The sequence below is a fragment of the Ovis aries genome, chromosome 6 (genome assembly GCF_016772045.2).
Source record: "Ovis aries strain OAR_USU_Benz2616 breed Rambouillet chromosome 6, ARS-UI_Ramb_v3.0, whole genome shotgun sequence".
Taxonomy (NCBI): Eukaryota; Metazoa; Chordata; class Mammalia; order Artiodactyla; family Bovidae; genus Ovis; species Ovis aries.
In genome coordinates, this window is record NC_056059.1 from 46,699,052 (window position 1) to 46,719,188 (window position 20,137).

General features: G+C 40.9%; 1 protein-coding gene across 4 annotated transcripts in view; it reads left to right on the forward strand.

Moving 5' to 3' along the window:
* Positions 1 to 20,137, forward strand: part of TBC1D19 (TBC1 domain family member 19) — a 152,086-nt gene that overhangs the window by 111,278 nt on the left and 20,671 nt on the right. For all 4 annotated transcript variants that reach the window (XM_060416951.1, XM_004009756.6, XM_060416952.1 and 1 more), the window contains one exon: positions 18,322 to 18,354. In XM_060416951.1, coding sequence (XP_060272934.1) covers positions 18,322 to 18,354 — 33 coding nt within the window. The remainder of the gene's footprint in view (positions 1 to 18,321; positions 18,355 to 20,137) is intronic.

Genomic DNA, 20,137 nt, shown 5'->3' on the forward strand with positions numbered 1-20,137 from the left:
GCCTCTCAGCAAGCATAAGAAGGTCCCTCTTGACTCTGGCCCCTTCTCAGTCTAACTCCTAGCTTCATTTCTCACAATTTCCTATTTTACTTTTTAAAAAATCACAAAATGTCAAATTAGTAATTCTTTACACGGGCATACTCTCACAGAAGCAGTATGCTGCTTCCTGCCTCATTATCTCACCTGGTCCTGTGATTGCAATAGCCCACTCAGCCTTTCTTCACCTGGCTGCCCTCCAGGTTCAGCTCAGGCATGATCATCTTCAGGAACCTTTCCCTGGATCCCCAGGTGAGGTTAAGGGCCCTTCTAGACTCTCATAGTACCCACTGTGAAAATCTTTGCTATCTCACATTATATTTTCTAGGCATTGGTTGTTTATGCTTTATAACCCCCTCTACATTGCAGGCCTTGTGAGGTTCAGGACTGTAGCATTCATTTTTGTTCCTCCAGGATCTCATTGTAGTAGGACTTTAATGAGTATTTAAAAAGCCAAATTAGAGACTTTTTAATTTTAACATGTATGTGTAACCTTTGTTACATCTGTCTCCCCAGAAACTTAATTTTATAGTATATAGGGATTGAAAAATAAAAAATAATTGTCTCTGAAGGGCCAAATGAGATGTCCATGGAATCAAATTCCTTTCCTCTATTCATAGAAGAGCTTTTCCAACTTAGTTTAGCATATATTGGCTTTTATTTGACACACATGCCTAACAAACTTGGTTTGCAGGTTTTTATGCCCCTGTAAAAAAAAAAAAAAAAGAAGAGTGAAAAGAAGCTGATACAGATTCAGTTCAGTTCAGTTCAGTTGCTCAGTCGTGTCTGACCCTTTGCGACCCCATGAATCGCAGCACGCCAGGCCTCCCTGTCCATCACCAACTCCCGGAGTTCACTCAGACTCACGTCCATTGAGTCAGTGATGCCATCCAGCCATCTCATCCTCTGTTGTCCCCTTCTCCTCCTGCCCCCAATCCCTCCCAGCATCAGAGTCTTTTCCAATGAGTCAACTCTTCGCATGAGGTGGCCAAAGTACTGGAGTTTCAGCTTTAGCATCATTTCTTCCAAAGAACATCCAGGGCTGATCTCCTTCAGAATGGACTGGTTGGATCTCCTTGCAGTCCAAGGGACTCTCAAGAGTCTTCTCCAACACCACAGTTCAAAAGCATCAATTCTTCGGCATTCAGTCTTCTTCACAGTCCAACTCTCACATCCATACATGACCACAGGAAAAACCATAGCCTTGACTAGACAGGCCTTAGTCGGCAAAGTAATGTCTCTGCTTTTGAACATGCTATCTAGGTTGATCATAACGTTTCATAACAAAAGAGTAAGCATCTTTTAATTTCATGGCTGCAGTCACCATCTGCAGTGATTTTGGAGCCCCCCAAAATAAAGTCTGACACTGTTTCCACTGTTTCCTCATCTATTTCCCATGAAGTGATGGGACCGGATGCCATGATCTTCGTTTTCTGAATGTTGAGCTTTAAGCCAAATTTTTCACTCTCCTCTTTCACTTTCATCAAGAGGCTTTTGAGTTCCTCTTCACTTTCTGCCATAAGGGTGGTGTCATCTGCATATCTGAGGTTATTGATATTTCTCCCGGGAATCTTGATTCTAGCTTGTGTTTCTCCCAGTCCAGCGTTTCTCATGATGTATTCTGCATATAAGTTAAATAAGCAGGGTGACAATATACAGCCTTGACATACTCCTTTTCCTATTTGAAACCAGTCTGTTGTTCCATGTCCGGCTCTAACTGTTGCTTCCTGACCTGCATATAGGTTTCTCAAGAGGCAGGTCAGGTGGTCTGGTATTCCCATCTCCTTCAGAATTTTCCACAGTTTATTGTGATCCACACATTCAAAGGCTTTGGCATAGTCAATAAAGGGGAAATAGATGTTTTTCTGGAACTCTCTTCCTTTTCCATGATCCAGCAGATGTTGGCAATTTTATCTCTGTTTCCTCTGCCTTTTCTAAAACCAGCTTGAACTGGTTTTAGAAGTTCACTGGTTCTGGAAGTTCACAGTTCACGTACTGCTGAAGCCTGGCTTGGAGAATTTTGAGCATTACTTTACAAGCATGTGAGATGAGTGCAATTGTGTGGTAGTTTGAGCATTCTTTGGCATTGCCTTTCTTTGGGATTGGAATGAAAACTGACCTTTTCCAGTCCTGAGGCCACTGCTGAGTTTTCCAAATTTGCTGGCGTATTGAGTGCTGCACTTTCACAGCATCATCTTTCAGGATTTGAAATAGCTCAATAAGAATTCCATCACCTCCACTGGCTTTGTTCGTAGTGATGCTTTCTAAGGCCCACTTGACTTCACATTCCAGGATGTCTGGCTCTAGATGAATGATCAGACCATTGTGATTATCTGGGTCGTGAAGATCTTTTTTGTACAGTTCTTAGATTGGAGAATGACTAACAACAGTAGAAGTGAAAATCAGAGACCTCACAAAGGAAAATAGAAAAGCTATAAAACAGCATATTAAAGCATACCTGCAAACCAGTCTGGGACCATTTTATGTAAAAGCCAATAGCGCTCTTTTCTTTAAAAAAGTATCATTAGGTTGTAACACATTATATAGTAATTTGAGACTTTTATAATGAGCTTAAGGCACCAAGAAAAAAAAAATATTGTTGTAGCAACAATAGTAACAGTAGTCATCAGTATCAGCTAACACTTTCCATGCAGAACTATGTAAGTAGGGAGTGCACTAAGTACATTACATGTATTAAGTCATTTAATCCGTACAAGAACCTTCTCAGGCAACTACTGGTACTGTCCCTACTTACAGATAGAGGAGCTGAGGCACAGAGTGTTAACTTGCCCAACTGGTGAGTGGCAAAGCCAGGCTTTGAATGCAAGCTCTTTGACTTCAGAAGCAATATTCCTTTTGTTTTGGCTGTGCTGGGTCTTCATTGCTGTGCAGGCTTTTTTTTTTTTTTTTCCTAGCTGCCGCAAGTGGGGCTACTCTCAAGTTGCAGTGTGTAGGCTTCTCATTGCAAGGGCTTCTCGTGTTGCAGAGCGCAGACTCCAGGTGCTTCGGTAGCTAGAGCACATGGGTGCAGTAACTGTGGCGCACGGGCTTAGTTGCTCTGCAGCATGGGGGATCTTCCCAGCCCAGGGACTGAATCCTGTTCTCCTGCATTGGCAGGCAGATTCTTTACCACTGAGCCACCAGGGAAGTGCCAGAAGCAATATTCTTAATCACCATGTCCCACTACCTCAGAAAAATGTTGCTGAATTCATTGAGTATCTTTTAGAAAATTAAGGGGTTTATATATTGAAAAGGTGTGTGTGTTAGTCACTCAGTTGTGTCCTACTCTTTGCAACCCCATGGACTGTAGCCAGTCAGGCTCCTCTGTCCATGGAATTCTCCAGGCAAGAATACTGAAGTGGATTGCCATTCCCTTCTCCAGAGGATCTTTGAGACCCAGAGATCGAACCCAGGACTCCTGCGTGCAGGCAGATTCTTTACCTTTACCATCGGAGCCGCCAGGGAAGCCCCATTGAAAAGGGGGTTGTTGTTCAGTCACTCAGTCGTGTCCGACTCTTTGCGACCCCATGGACTGCAGTGCACCAGGCTTCCCTGTCCTTCACCTTCCCCCAGAGCTTGCTCAAACTTATGCCCATTGAGTCGGTGACGCCATCTGACCATCTCCTCCTCTGTCATCCCCATCTCCTCCTGCCTTCAGTCTTTCCCAGGATCAGGGTCTTTCCCAGTGTCAGGGTCAGCATCAGGGATTGAACCTGCTCTCCTGCATTGCAGGCCAACTCTTTTACCGTCTGAGCCAGCAGGGAACTGAGATTGAAAAGGTAAGTGTATGTAATAGGTTCTAGAAACAGTCTCATCCAGAAAAATAAATAGCTTAATGCTTACTGAAGTAAACCCACAGCTGTTCATAAACTTAATACTTCAGGATCACTTCTTTTCTCAGGTTGTTTTAGAACCTTACCAGAATCAGAGAGGACTCTTCTCTGAGGACTGAGTCTGAAATTTCAGATAAAAAGAGACAGGGAGCAGTTACTCACTGTCCGTTTACTCTTAAGGCAATACTAAGCAACATTTTTATAGTACCTGCCCTATTTTTCAACCTCTGCCAAAGATAGGATTACTTTGAACTCTCAAGGATACCTGTGCCACCACCACCACCAAAAGTGGCCTGGCCTTCATGGTCACGGGGCCTCACTTAGAGAGCTTTGCCTGTAGCTCACAGACACACCCTCCATCCCTGACCTGGCAGGTGCTTAAAAGGGGGCAGAGCTTTGCTCACTCTCGCTTCCCCTCCTGTGGTCTCCTTTCCTAGGATGGAAATAAATAACAGGCCCCTGTGGCACTGGACATTACAGCGGGAAGACTTTCTCTGCTGCTGCTGCTGCTGCTGCTGCTGCTGCTGCTAAGTCACTTCAGTCGTGTCCGACTCTGTGCGACCCCAGAGATGGCAGCCCACCAGGGTCCCTCGTCCCTGGGATTCTCCAGGCAAGAACACTGGAGTGGGTTGCCATTTCCTTTTCCAATGCAGGAAAGTGAAAAGTGAAAGTGAAGTTGCTCAGTCGTGGCCGACTGTTAGCGACCTCATGGACTGCAGCCCACCAGGCTCCTCCGTCCATGGGATTTTCCAGGCAAGAGTACTGGAGTAGGGTGCCATTGCCTTCTCCCTAGTAGGTTCATTAGACAACTAGTGAGCAAAAGTTTCTGAGCTGGAGAAGACTCACCATGGGAAAATTTTAAGCTTTTCTTATTTTTATTTTTAGTTCAACGTGTGTAACTTGTCCCTATTCATTTAATGAATACTTATTTGGCCCTGTTCTGGCTCCCTCTTCCAGGTGGGTGAGCCACAGTAAAGGGCAGAGAGAAAGCACCTGCTACCAAGGACCTCACATTCTAGTGAGGGAGACATCCTATAAACAAGTACACAAGTGTTGCTGTTGTTGCTGTTCAGTCGCTCAGTTGTGTCCAACTCTTTGTGACCCCATGGACTGCAGCATGCTAGGCGTCTGTCCTTCACCATCTCTCAGAGTTTGCTCAAACTCATGTCCATTGAGTTGGTGATGCCATCCAGCCATCTTGTCCTCTGTCATCTCCTTCTCCTCCTGTCTTCTGTCTTTTCCAGTGAGTTGGCTCTTTGCATCAGGTGGCCAAAGTATTAGAGCTTTAGCTTCAGCATCAGTCCCTCCAATGAATACTCAGGGTTTCCTTTAGGACTGACTGGTTGGATCCCCTTGCAGTCCAAGAGACTCTCAAGAGTCTTCTCCAACACCACAGTTCAAAAGCATCAATTCTTCAGTGTTCAGCCTTCTTTTTATGGTCCAACTCTCACATCCATATATCACTACTGGAAAAACTATAGCTTTGACTAGATGGACCTTTGTTGCCAAAGTATTGTCTCTGATTTTTACTACGTTGTCTAGGTTGGTCATAGCTTTTCTTCCAAGGAGCAAGTGTCTTTTAATTTCATGGCTACAGTCACCATCTGCAGTGATTTTGGGGCCTAAGAAAATAAAGTCTGTCACTGTTTCTGCTGTTACCCCATCTATTTGCCATGAAGTGAGGGACCAGATGCCATGATCTTAGTTTTTTGAATGTTGAGTTTTAAGCCAGGTTTTTCACTCTCCTCTTTAACCTTCATCAAGAGGCTCTTTAGTTCCTCTTCACTTTCTGCCATAAGGGAACAAGTAGCTAACGTAAATAACTGAAAATAATTTCAGAGTGATGACGTGAACAATTATAGGGAACAGAAATTGATAGGAGGTAGGGAGGTGGGGAGGGCACAGCTGTTATAGAGGAGGGAGTCGGGAGAAATGCCTCTGGGGAGGTAGAATGTGAACAGAGCCCAGAATATGCAGAGGAGCCATGCGGAGAAGGAGGAGAGCACACCCACGGGGACGCAAAGCATTGTTAAAGGCCTGACAGGAGCATACTCAATGATCTAAAGAACAACATATGGTCACTGTGACTGATGACAGTGAGCAAAACAGAAATTTGGTGCAAGATGAGGTAGGAGAGGTAAATGGGCCAGGGGTCAGGTCAGGTAGGGAGACAGTCAATCTAAAGTTTTATCTAGTAAGTCCAACATCTGGGCTTCTTTAGGGGCAGTTTCTATTAATTTATTGTTTTCCTGTGACTGGATTATATTTCCTTATTTATTTGCATGCATAATAATATTGTTGTTGTTGATAACTGGGTATCTTGACTATTACATGGTAACTCCAAAAATCAGATTTTCTCCCCTCCCAGAACTTGTTGCTGTTGTGGGCTGTTACGTATGCCTTTTCTGAACTGCTTTTGTAAAGGTTATCTTTTTTTGTATTGAGTGCCTGTGAAGCCTCTGTTCTGTTAGCTTAGCGACCAGTTAGAAGTTTTCAGAGATTTCCTTCTCAAACCAAAAGAAATTTTCCCAGTCTTTGCTGATTAGACCATGTAGAGGGTCTGCCAAGGCTTAGGCCTTTTACAGCTCTTCCTTGGCTTTCACTTCCTGTTTGCATAGAGCCCAGAAGTCAGGTAGAAACAAAAACTCAGAGTCTTCTCAGGAAAGATTCTTGGAAGAAATAACAAAAACATATCATTTTTAATCTTGTCAGGTTGATAAATAGCAATATTCTTTGTTATCTAAATTAAATAAATTAAAATATCTCATAATCCAAATTAATTTCATGTGTAACCTTGGACATTAACTGAAAAACTGGTTGTTTAAAATATGATTTCTAGATGTATATTTAAATATGGTTATGTTCTGATGTTTTGGGAACTTTTAACTACTAAAGTAAAGTAACAAAATCATATTCTGAAATTTCAGTTCAGAAAGATAGCAGAAATAGTAGAAAACAATTTGACCACTGTCCTAGTGCTTACACTTACTGATCTGTAGGCTACATGTGGAATGAGAATAAACAAAGGAAATGATTATTTCAGCAAATGAATTAAATAAACTACTAGGGAATCCCAAATGAAAGAGTGTAAAAATTTGCTTTCAACGGAAGTGAATCGGATGTTAGTATTATGGTACAACTATAAATGCTAAATGTTAATAGAGACAATGAGAAAATTAAAGGAAAATATTTAGTAAGTACAAAGCATGTTAATAATTTGGGGTATTTTCTGAGTCATATTTACTATTTATATCTCATCCAGTTCAAGATTTATTTTTGTTGATGATGTTTACCACTCTGGGCTATGTCAAAGGCCCACTGAATCATTACTTTATAAAGTTATTTCTGTTGAATGGAGTAGGCAGTTAATAATTTAGGCTTTCTTCAGTTAGATAAAGGTAGGCTAGGATCTTAAAATAACCATTCATAGCAGACTTGCAGAACTCTGAGGCCAGATTAGAGATGGTGTCCCAAGCATCCTGATGCTGGTTAGAAGTACACTCTTGGATGAAGGCCAGGTGGATGAAACTTGACCGTTGAAACGCTGAAATGGTGAGAGGCAAAGGAAAGGATTTTGAAAAACTGGCCAAGAATATGACAGGCTTTGAGATCAAAGAAATGTTTTAGGTGGTATATGCCCTAGAGTGTTAATGAATTCATTGCTTCTTATGCCTCCTACTTTTGTGAGTCAGAATCTGACTTTGTCCTTTTTCAACAGAGCGGTCTATGTACGCTTTTCTGGAATCTTAAGCCCAGGTTAATCTTGATTAAGCAAAAGTGAACCTCTATTTAATACTGGTGAAAGAAAGATTTTCTTAGGCTTAAGCTGATGCCCAAATGTGGTACTCTCCCTTTATAGTATAAAATACACTATAATTAGTGACCACTGGCTGTGTATTAAATACTATACTGTGATGTGCTTTGAATACATTAACTCACTGGTGCTTTAGTATTATACAGCCCAGTGAAGGTAGTATTATTTAACCTCACTTTTAAAAATGAAAATAGAGACTCAGAGTGTTAGTAACTTTCCTGGAGACACACAAGACCCAAATTCATGTCTGTATGACTTTGTGGGCCATTTGTAATTTCAACACTGAGTTATTGAGAGCCTCTTGTGTTATATTAATTGCTTATTCATAAATGAATCTTATACTTTAATATCATATATAAGCTACATCATATCATATGATATAATGTAATATCATATGTATATGATCTATATTTATCATATGTACACATATATGATATGTTATATGTATATACATGTATTCATGTGTGTGTGATATATATTTAATATCATATATAATATATATATCTTATACTTTTATATCACATATAAGTATATGATTATAATTGCTTAAATTTCCATCATTAACAGCATATATTGAGCATCTCACTTGTAGAATATACTATGCTGGATGCTGAAGATAATACACAGTATGAATTGTGGCCCTTGCCTCAAATATAAACCTAGCTGTTTATACAGCAGCTATGCATTTCAGAACTTGGGGGAAATGTGGTAAAAGTGTGATTAATCATGAGTCATCTTAAACAGAATTCCTTTTTGCTCTTTGGCAGTTGACTAATTCATTCACTCTAAGATCATGGCATCTGGTCCCATCACTTCATGGGAAATAGATGGGGAAACAGTGGAAACAGTGTCAGACTTTATTTTGGGGGGCTCCAAAATCACTGCAGATGGTGACTGCAGCCATGAAATTAAAAGATGCTTACTCCTTGGAAGAAAAGTTATTACCAACCTAGATAGCGTATTGAAAAGCAGAGACATTACTTTGCCAACAAAGGTCCGTCTAGTCAAGGCTATGGTTTTTCCTGTGGTCATGTATGGATGTGAGAGTTGGACTGTGAAGAAAGCTGAGTGCCGAAGAATTGATGTTTTTGAACTGTGGTGTTGCAGAAGACTCTTGAGAGTCCCTTGGACTGCAAGGAGATCCAACCAGTCCATTCTGAAGGAGATCAGCCCTGGGATTTCTTTGGAAGGAATGATGCTAAAGCTGAAACTCCAGTACTTTGGCCACCTCATGCGAAGAGTTGACTCATTGGAAAAGACTCTGACACTGGGAGGGATTGGGGGCAGGAGGAGAAGGGGACAACAGAGGATGAGATGGCTGGATGGCATCACTGACTCGATGGACGTGAGTCTGAGTGAACTCCAGGAGTTGGTGATGGACAGGGAGGCCTGGCCTGCTGCGATTCATGGGGTCGCAAAGAGTCGGACACGACTGAGCAGCTGAACTGAACTGAACACTTAGGACATCTTTAATTATTTTCTGTAGAAGACAAAGATAATGATAGTAACATCTTCATTGTTTTCTACCTTAACTTACTTGCTCAAATGTTTCTGCAGTACTGAACAAAGGGAGTAAAAAGTGTTTTTTAATGAGAATATAGGGGTTTTGTATAATACCAGCTGGCTGTGATATTTAGTTTTTATTTTTATTTATTTTTATTTTTTTATATTTATTTTAATTGGAGGCTAATTACTTTACAGTATTGTGATGGTTTTTGCCATAGATTGACATGAATCAGCCATGGGTGTACATGTGTTCCCCATCCTGAGCCCCCCTCCCACCTCCCTCCCTATCCCATCCCTCTGGGTTATCCCAGTGCACCAACCTGGTGCTCACCACCAGTGAGCACCCTGTCTCATGCATTGAACCTGGACTGGCGATCTGTTTCACATATGATAATATACACGTTTCAATGCTATTTTCTCAAATCATCCTGCCCTCGTCTTCTCCCACAGAGTCCAAAAGACTTCTGTACATCTATGTCTCTTTTGCTGTCTTGCATATAGGGTTATCGTTACCATCTTTCTAAATTCCATATATATGTGTTAGTATACTGTATGATATTTAGTTTTTAGAAGGATATAATGCATATTTCTATTTCTGTAAAGTATCAAAATATGCCTCTATTTATGAACTTATTTTTCTTGCTTAGTTTTTCTTTCATGTGTTAACATGATTAGATGAAGATGAACTTTTAAAATTATTTGTTAAAAGTTTATAGTCAGTAAAGGAAATAAAACAAAGCTGCATTTAGGGAAGATAGAAAAAGATGGGTGTTCACAAGAGAAAAAAGAGACTTAACCAAAGATATAAACAGAGGGAGAGATTAAAGAAGAAAAATCGTCTTTGGGCCCTCCTAAGTGCTCCCACGGACGGAGGAGCCTGGTGGGCTGCAATCCATGGGGTCGCTAAGAGTCGGACACAACTGAGCAACTTCACTTTCACTTTTCACTTTCATGCATTGGAGAAGAAAATGGCAACCCACTCCAGTGTTCTTGCCTGGAGAACCCCAGGGACAGGGGAGCCAGGTGGGCTGCCATCTCTGGGGTCACACAGAGTCGGACACGACTGAAGCAACTTAGCAGCAGCAGCAGCAGCAGCAGCAAGTGTTCCCTTAAACTAAAGCTGGTGGCTATGGTGTCATTAAGAATATTAGCCTTCAGCGTGTATCTAATCTGGTTTTCAATTTTTTGTTTTTAGAAAGCAAAAGACCTTTAGTAGTAGCAGTAGTAGTGTTACTTGCTTAGTTGTATCCGACTCTTTTCGACCCCACAAATTATAGCCTGCCAGTCTCCTCTGTCCATGGGATTCTCCAGGCAAGAATACTGGAGTGGATTGCCATTCCCTTCCGCAGAGGATCTTCCTGACCCAGGGATTGAATCTGGGTCTTCTGCATTGCAGGCAGATTTTTTTTTTTTTTTTTTTTTTTTTTTTACCATCTGAGCTTAGGGAAGTCCTTAAAAGACCTTTAAGTTGGTAAAGAATACCATTCTCATGGTACAATACTCATATATTCAGTTTTCCTCAGCTCTCACAAATTTTTCTATATTTGCCCTAGACATAATTGTTAAATGTAGAATTCTGGAGTTTGATGATATTTTGGAGACAGTCTTCGTCCCTTTTTTTGTTGTTCAGTCACTAAGTCTGGTTTGACTCTTTGTGACTCTATGGACTGCAGCACACCAGGCTTCCCTGTCCTTCCACTATCTCCCAAAGCTTGCTCAAACTCATGTCCATGGAGTCGGTGATGCCATCCAACCATCTCATCTTCTGTTGTCCCTTCTCCTCCTGCCCTCAGTCTTTCCCAGCATCAGGGTCTTTCCCAATGAGGTGGCTCTTTGCATCAGGTGGCCTAAGTATTGGAGCTTCAGCTTCAGCATCAGTCCTTTCAATTAGTCCCTTTTAATGACAACCAATTACTGAAGCTCATGAGGTTTGATGACTTTCCTAAAGTTATCCAGCTAGTTTGATAAGCCCACAATGGAATCCTCATCTCCCAACTAGAGACCAATAAATTTCTTGCTCCATCTCTATTCATCATATACTTATTCATCTAGCCTTCACTCATTCAGCAAGGGAGAAGGAAATGGCAACCCATTCCAGTATTCTTGCCTGGAGAATCCCGCGGACATTGGAGCCTGGTGGGCTGCCGTCTCTGGGGTCGCACAGAGTTGGACACGACTGAAGCGACTTAGCAGCAGCAGCAGCATTCAGCAAAAGTATATTCATTATTAACCATGTTTGTGGCACCATAAAATGCATAAAAGGTGAATAAAACATATTTACTGCCCTCAGCAACAATCTGTTAAACAGTTAATTATAACACAAAATACAGTGAAATTATAGTGATGGAAATACGAACAAAGTGCCATAAGAATTTTTGCAGAAGAAATCAGCATTTAATTAGGATTAAGAGATTGTGGTATGTTTTTCTGAGATTATACTTATCCTTAGCAAGGTTTTGATAGACATTAAAGCAATTCATTGTACAGAATTACAAAGTTCAAAGCTATCAAAGTATGAAAATGCATGATGTGTTCTGATGATGAGTAATCTAGCATGGCTGTATCACAGTAGGTACAGAATCAAGATGACAAAGGAGAGGCAGATGTATCTCAGATTGCCATCATGAATGGCTAATACCAGATCAAAGTTTTTGAATTTCACTCTGTAGACACTTAGCCTATATTATAAGGCTAGAATGTGAATTCCATAAATAGAAAAAATGATATATTCAGCTTAATTTCTCCAGAGGCTACAGAGTAAGTTTTTAAACATTGGTTAATTGGGTGAGTAGAAACTCAGCAAATATTTGGTGTGTGGATGAATGGTCAGGGGAAAATCCTCGATGGATATGGAGGACTTTTTCATGGTCTCACCAACATTTTAGAAGATAACCAGAACCATTACAATAGTTTGTTGGAAGGCAGAGAGTTTGGGGAAAGGGTTACCACTTTGGAGGCTCTTACAGACTATAGGTCAGAGTTCATCAGAGCCTGAACTCAGTCCTGGCAGTCGGAAGGAAGTGGACAGTTGAAAAACGGTAGAGGTAGATTCTCTAGGACTTCATATATTCATTCCACAAACAAACACTAAATGAATACCTTTTATATTTGGGGCATTAAGTTTGCCTCTGGGGATGGAGATAAATAAGGAAAAGTTTTTGTACTCAAGTGATTTATTACAGTCAGTTCAGTTCAGTTGCTCAATTGTGTCTGACTCTTTGCGACCCCATGAATCGCAGCATGCCAGGCCTCCCTGTCCATCACCAACTCTTGGAGTTCACTCAGACTCACGTCCATCGAGTCAGTGATGCCATCCAGCCATCTCATCCTCTGTCATCCCCTTCTCCTCCTGCCCCCAATCCCTCCCAGCATCAGAGTCTTTTCCAATGAGTCAACTCTTCGCATGAGGTGGCCAAAGTACTGGAGTTTCAGCTTTAGCATCATTCCTTCCAAAGAAATCCCAGGGCTGATCTCCTTCAGAATGGACTGGTTGGATCTCCTTGCAGTCCAAGGGAGTCTCAAGAGTCTTCTCCAACACCAGATTGGAAGAGAGAAAAACAAAAGTAATTATAGTATAAGAGAACAAAACATCATTGGTTAAGTTCTGACTTTGCATCAAGTGTTCTGCTAGGCATATTACATACATCCTCTTATTTAATCTTTACAGCCCCACTGGTATTGTCCTCATTTTGTAGATAAAGGAAAGTCTGTTCCTAACTTGGAGGGTCCAGGCCATGAGTACAATTGAAAAGTGAAAGTGATAGTCACTCAGTTGTGTCTGACTCTGTGACCCATGGGCTGTAGAGTCCATGGAATTCTGTAGGCAAGAATACTGGAATGGGTAGCCTTTCCCTTCTCCAGGGGATCTTCCCAACCCAGGGATCAAACCCAGGTCTCCTGCATTGCAGGCAGATTCTTTACCAGCTGAGCCACAAGGGAAGCCCAAGAATACTGGAGTGGGTAGCCTATCCCTTCTCCAGCAGATCTTCTCGACCCAGGAATTGAACCAGGGTCTCCTGCATTGCAGGTGGATTCTCTACCAACTGAGATAACAGGGAAGCCCAGTACAATTGGAAGCCCACCTACTATAAGTCTAGACTTTCAAAAGTTATAAGTGAAGCTAATAAACTGCTAAGTAAATTCTACTTGGTTTTCTTGTCTTAATAAATATACCTTTATAACAATCTGGGAGGCGAGTTTCAAATTCAGAATGCTTGAGACTCCTCAGAAGTCCCTAGCTTGTGGTATCTCCCACCCACTTCTGACCATGGCTCTACCCCATACCTGGACAGACATGTCCAAGCTCTGTTCACATACTCCACAAATGACCACCCTTTGACCACCTCTCCATCCTGAGGCCAGCATCCATCAGGAGAGTAGCTCCACTGAAGAGGCTGTGCAGGCCCTGGGCGCCAGCTAAGGGCCTCTGGGCTGGGGTATCAGAATCTTGGGGTTGTGTTCTGAAAGGAGGGACATGGATTCTGGGTGAGGGGTATAGTCAGAGGAGGGCCATAACAGGCCTCTTACTCCCAAGCCCCGCTGCCTTGGTCTAAGAACAGTACTGGATAAGGAAAAGGGAGAAATAAGCAACCTAAGTATACACAGGTAGGAAGTGGAGCCAGAATTGTGCAGGGTTATCCAGGCGCACAGAGGAGAAGGGGCACCCCAATCAGTCAGGGGAATCAGCTGACACAAGAGTACTGACCAATGAGTGACTGGGGATGGAAAGTAGGAGTCTGTCCAGGGGATCTTTCTAGAAGGAGTATTGTTTAAAATCTCTAAGGTATGGGGCTGGGATGTGGCTGCAAGTGTAGAGGAGCATTTACAGCCCTTTTCCTAAGGTCCAGAAGCTGAAAGGGTGGCAGTCAGTTTGGCAGGATTAGAATTGTGCTCACAGGGAAGAAAAATGAAGCTCTGCTAGACAGTGGCTGAATCCTGAAGAGTTAAGCCTTCTTTATCGTAAAGGGACAAGAAAGGAACACAGTCACATTTAGGTATAAGGGCTGAGGGAGGACTAGAAAGCAAAGCTTTCTTCCTTGAAGCCTAGGGAGGCAAGGAGTTGTTTACAGAACTAGACAGTCCAGAAGGAGGCGCAGGAAACTGGGCTTTCACTGTCTGAATTATGGGTTAATAAGGAGAATGCTAGTGGAAGGAAGGAGAAAACAAGTATGACAGTCTTGCAAAGCAGCTATATTTAAGAAGTGTGCAGAAGAGAGAACTAGCCCAAAAGACAACAAAACGAAAACCTGAGCAGCAGAAGCTTCTGCGACAGGGAGCCTGATCTGCACGGGGTCTGGTGGGCTCAGTCTAGAGAAGGGACTTTCAGTTGCTGGGGGGCAGGACACACACACACACAGGAGATGTTAGCAATCAGGAGTTGGGATGAGAGGAGTGGAAACCAGATTATAAGGAATTGGGGATACATAATGAGGAAGTAAAGGAAGTTAATTCAGATCATGTTTTTAAAATTAAGTTTGACTTCAAGAGAGAGATTAGACATTTGTTTGATAGGAATGTAAGGTCCAGGAAAAAAATGGACATGTCCTCCTTCTCCTCTTTTTGTTATTAGTGAAGGTATTTATAATGTCTTTGGCTGAAAGGTTGCAGTGAAAATAGAGACTGGAGAGAGGAGTGCTTGCATAAGACCTAGCCACCCCTTTCCTCTGCTCTTCCACTAGTAGGAGTGAGAGCCGATGCCACCACTCTCTGCCTTCGGGCCATCCACCTCAGGAAACATCCCGGTTCATGCCAGTCACCGCACGAAGCCCAGAGCCTCCAGGTCACCCCTTCGCAGGTGACTCTCACCTCCAGAGCTCCAGTGCCTCTTAAGACCGCCTCCCTTACCCGGCCTTGTCCTCTCCGCCCCCCTTGCCTCCGTTATTCCTCTTCGTGGTTTTGTCACTGGCTGACATACGTGCTCTTATTTCATCATGGCTTTCCTGTCCTTGATAAAAAGTAAGCTCCAGATCTCAGAGCAATGTCTGGCACATAGTAGAAACTCAGTACGTATTTGTTAAATGATAAACGGAAAAGGCAGGGGGAGGAAAATCGGTGGGACAGGATTCCAAAGCAGAGGTTGGCAAACTGTTCCTGTAAAAGGCCAAATAGTAAATATGTAAAATTTTGTTGGCCACAAACAGTCTCTACTTCTTAATACTCTTTATTGTTTTCTAAAATAATCTTTCAAAAATGTAAAATCCATGCTTAGCCCACAGACCACACATAGACAAGCCACAGATCTGACCTTAATTTCTGTGAGTAAAAGTGAAGGAAACAGGATTAAAAACAAAGGTGAAGATGGTAGCTCTGAAAAAGGGAAAGGAGGTGTCTCCCTCTGAAGACCTCCCTAAAGGGCAATGAGAAAAAAGATGAAAGGTGTGCAGAATCTTTGAGGTAAAGAACAGACAAGCAAGAGAATTTATTTCAGTGGCATCAGCCTCAGCTTGGGTTGCGGGGGATGAATTCTGCAGTTGGGTGTGAAGCACTTGAAGAGTAGGAAAGTTCTGAGAGAACAGGGAAGCTAATTACATAGAGATAAATAAGGAAAATTATAAACATGGTGGGATTCAGACAGAGTTGAACAACATGAATCTGTGTTGTGTTCTGGAAGACAAGGGGAAAATGGGAAAAGGTAGATCCTGAGAATTATATCTTATGAAGTTTGAGTGATGCTGCACAAAATTTTAAAGGCGGTTGGCCTGGCATACTAGTTCAGAATAATATTTTGTTTTCCTCATATACTTTTTTGATAAAATTGCCTCTAGAATCATCATAGAAATATGAGTTAATTTGTGAATAATAATATCAGTAATTGCCTTTATTTATGAATGGCTAAGCTATACTTGTCTATGCATGTGTACTCAGTCACTTCAGTCATGTCCGACACTTTGTGACCCATAGACTGTAGCCCACCAGGCTCCTCTGTCCATGGGAATTCTCCAGACAGAAATACTGGAGTGGGTTGCCATGCGCTTCTCCGGGGGATCTTCCTGACCTGGGGATCGAAACCTCATCTCCTGCATCTCCTGCATTGCAGGTGGATTCTTTACCCACTGAGCCACCTGGGAAGCCCAAACTGTAGTCATTATCTCTCATTTAGTCACTTAGGTAGTTCTAGTATTATCTCTTGGAGAAGGCAATGGCACCCCACTCCAGTATTCTTGCCTGGAAAATCCCATGGATGGAGGAGCCTGGTAGGCTGCAGTCCATGGGATCTCGAAGAGTTGGACACGACTGAGCGACTTCACTTTCACTTTTCACTTTCCTGCATTGGAGAAGGAAATGGCAACCCACTCCAGTGTTCTTGCCTGGAGAATCCCAGGGACGGGGGAGCCTGGTGGGCTGCCGTCTATGGGGTTGCCCAGAGTCAGACACGACTGAAGCAGCTTAGCAGCAGCAGCAGCAACAGTATTATCTCTGATATACAAGATGAGGAAATTGAGAATTAGGGGAGTTAAGAAACAAGGCCCGCAATGTTCTTAAATGATAGAGCTATATGAACCCAACCAAGCCTGTCTGACACCTGGTCTGTGCTCTTAGTGTACCTCAGTAGGGTGTTGACCAGTGGATTATTGTCAGTGTGGAAGGAGGTCTCTAGTGACAATTCCTGTCCTCTATCTTGTTCAGCATGTTTTGATGCTCTAGATGAGGACATAGATAGTGCATTTATCAAACTTTCCAGCAATGCACACCCAGGAAGAAGAGGGACTACATTAGATAACAGGATGAGGATCCAGGATTGTCTCAAATTGGAACGGTTCACCAAAGAGGAAATGTAATAGATATAAGAATACAGCCCTTTACTTATGTGAGAAAAACTGCACAAGTATGCTATGCTTTAGCTCTAGGGTGTGTGGGGAAGAAAAATGCTTGAAGGCTTTCGTCACCCACTTTGACTGTGGTGAACTGTAGGTTGTCCAGAGGAGAATAGAATAGAGAAACTATTCAGGACCACTTCACCTGGGGAACTGTTAGAGGAACTCGTAAAGTCTCAGAACAACAACAAGAAAAACAAAAAACACACACAGAAAACCCAGCCTGGTGGTGGTGGTGTTGGGAGTGGGGGAGATAACAGTCGGTGTCCTCCAATGTTTCTGAAAGTTTTCATAGAAGATAAGTTAGGCTAGTTCTGACCACAAAGGTCAGAACTAGGAGTAGTAAGTGGGGATTACTAGGAGCCAGAGTTTGACTGTGTATGAGAAGTAACTCCCCCTAAATTAAACCTGTTCAAAATTTTAACTGGTTTCAATGGGAATTAATGTGTCCCCTATTGCTGAATGTGTTTTAGTCTGAGACTGAACAATCATTTGTTAGAACTTACTCTAGACGACCTCTAAAGGCTCTGCCAACACCATGGTTTTGCCTCTGAAAATGTCAGATGAATAAAGCATTCCCTTATTATTTTTCAAAATAGTAAACTCATTTTTCTCCTGTGTTTGCAGCCTGATCTAGTACTGTGTTAGATATACGGTGGTGTATATATTACAGAACTTCTGTTTTGAACTTAAGCTGTCCAAGTTCTGATTTTTCACTTAGAATGTGACAAGGTGTTTAGCACACCAAGTCAGGCTTCAAGTATTTCTTTTAAATGGATGTGTTCTTTTGTATAATTCTTGCCAAAGATTACACTGAATTTGTACCATATTCCTACCAATGTTTTTTCCAAATCACATCCTATGATGTAACTTTTGGTAAGTTTAAAGGGAATATATTTATATAAGAGGTACCTTGAAATGCTCACTTATCTTTTAACCAATTAAATCTAATATCCAGGTTGAAGTTGTTTCAAGAAAGACAGTCTATTGGCTTTCCGAGACCATTAGTTAGTTCTTAAACTCGGTGCTGTGACCTGCCTTGTTGTTATTGTAACACATATATTCATAGTCTTAATTTTCAGCTTGATCAATAGAAAGTTAACCGGATATGTATTGAAAACCTCTTGATTGCTTCTCTAAAGCTGTTAAAAAGCACGTCATTTTTGTTGGTTACCATCACTAAGTCTTTCTGACATTCATGAACAAAGTTGAAGCAAAAATAGTAAAGCTCTCTATTTTTGGTTTTAAATCCCTAAAGTTTACCTAATAAATAATTCAATGGGTATACTAATTGAAAAGAAATACTTTTTTTTTTTAGGTGTAATCCCTTTTCATGGATTTTCAATGTATGGTAAGTGAGGCTTTAAAATACTCACTGTTTTACTACACTTTAGAAAATTTAAACATGAACCTCACACTTTATATTGCATCACCCACACATTCAACAATGTTATTGTGAACTTTCAAACATTGGGTTTGGTATTTGTTTATATGTCCAATTAAAATTTTGCTGAGATGATGATTGCTTGTGAAATTAAACATACCATGAAAATGGTTCTATGGTTTACCATTTTCTAGTTCACTAGAAATTAGAAATATACACTGATATTTATTTTTAATAGCTATAAAAATTCCTAAACTAATTCCCGTAAGTCTTTTTGAAAAATACTAGATCAGAAAAAAATGCAAAGGGAGGGACAACACCGAGTGAGCTCATGATTTCTTCAGACTGGCTGGTATGCAGAGCAACAGTTACGCTGAAGTACGCGGTCATCCTGAGCACACACGACAAACACGTGTGCAGGTTTGAGAGCCCTGAGCACCTTTCTGCCTCACATGTCTTTGAATGAGGAATGCAAGAAGCGTCACAAAGTTAAGCAAGAAGGAGAACTCTTTCTCTCTTAATGCCATTCAATTTTTCATTTATCTGCGTTACATATGAACTTGTTGAAGATTCTTGTCCCAACTATTCCTCCTCCCCAACCTTTAGAGTAAACAGAAATATAAAGTTTACCTTTGTAAAAAGAATCAGCAATAACACTCTTCTTTGTAAAAAAAAAAACAAAAACCCTCGAGTGTTCAGCATCATACCATTATGGTGAATGACATAATATAAAACCTTTAAAACCGGCATACAACAAAAAGAATTCAGAGTGTCTAGGAATTTTGCATTATGCTTCACTTGGCTTTATTCTCTTGAGCCACCAAAATTTCATAACATAATACATATTGTTATAGTGAGGTTCCAGCATATTTCTCTTTTATAAATATGTGAGGAATTTAAAATAGAAAACCTAGCAAGGGTAAGAATATAAATTTTTATCTTTAATAATAAAATGTAAGCCTTTTAATCCTTTTATTTTAATAATCCCAACTGCAAGCATTTTTCAAGTAAATAGTTTTTAAAAGGTGTACTTGAGTGATTTAGAGAACAGTTAATGATGTCAGGAAGTTTAAATTTTCTAACAATTCTCAGAGTACAAAATACATCATTGACTCCTGCCTGTTCACAGATGAAATAATCATATTGTCAGGTTGGCATCTGATTTTAAAAATCTGACTTTCTGACATTCAGCTGTGGGCTGTCTGGTTGAGCTGACCCACCTGTGCTTAATTGCCATAAACAGTGCAAAAGAAAATTTAATTCAGATTCATTAGAGATTGTTATCACAAACACACAAAAAATTCATTAGAGAAATAAATTCTTAGAGTTGTTTTACTTTAAGCCTATGAAAACTGTCTAGAAACATATTGGGATATGCCAATAGCCTGTTAATCAGAATTCTAATTTTCAGATTCCATCAGTTGAAGACCAACTTTCTAAAAGCTAGTCATAAATCATCTTATATTTTACTTACCTGACGTCAAATTCTAAAAAATTTGAAAGATCCTTTATGGGACAAAGTAAAAATGAATTGCCTGGATGTCACTTTGTTATTACTTCAATTTAAAAAGAGAGAGATTTTATGTAATTTTGTAATTTTAAAAGTTACTTCGAATTTTTAATACCCTTATGTGGTTCCATTGTGTTATTCTACTGTTGGGATTATAAAACATTTTATAATTTACTCCATTTAAAAAAATTTTAATGATAGTTTTTACATGTGCATATATTCCCTTTTCAACATGAAAAA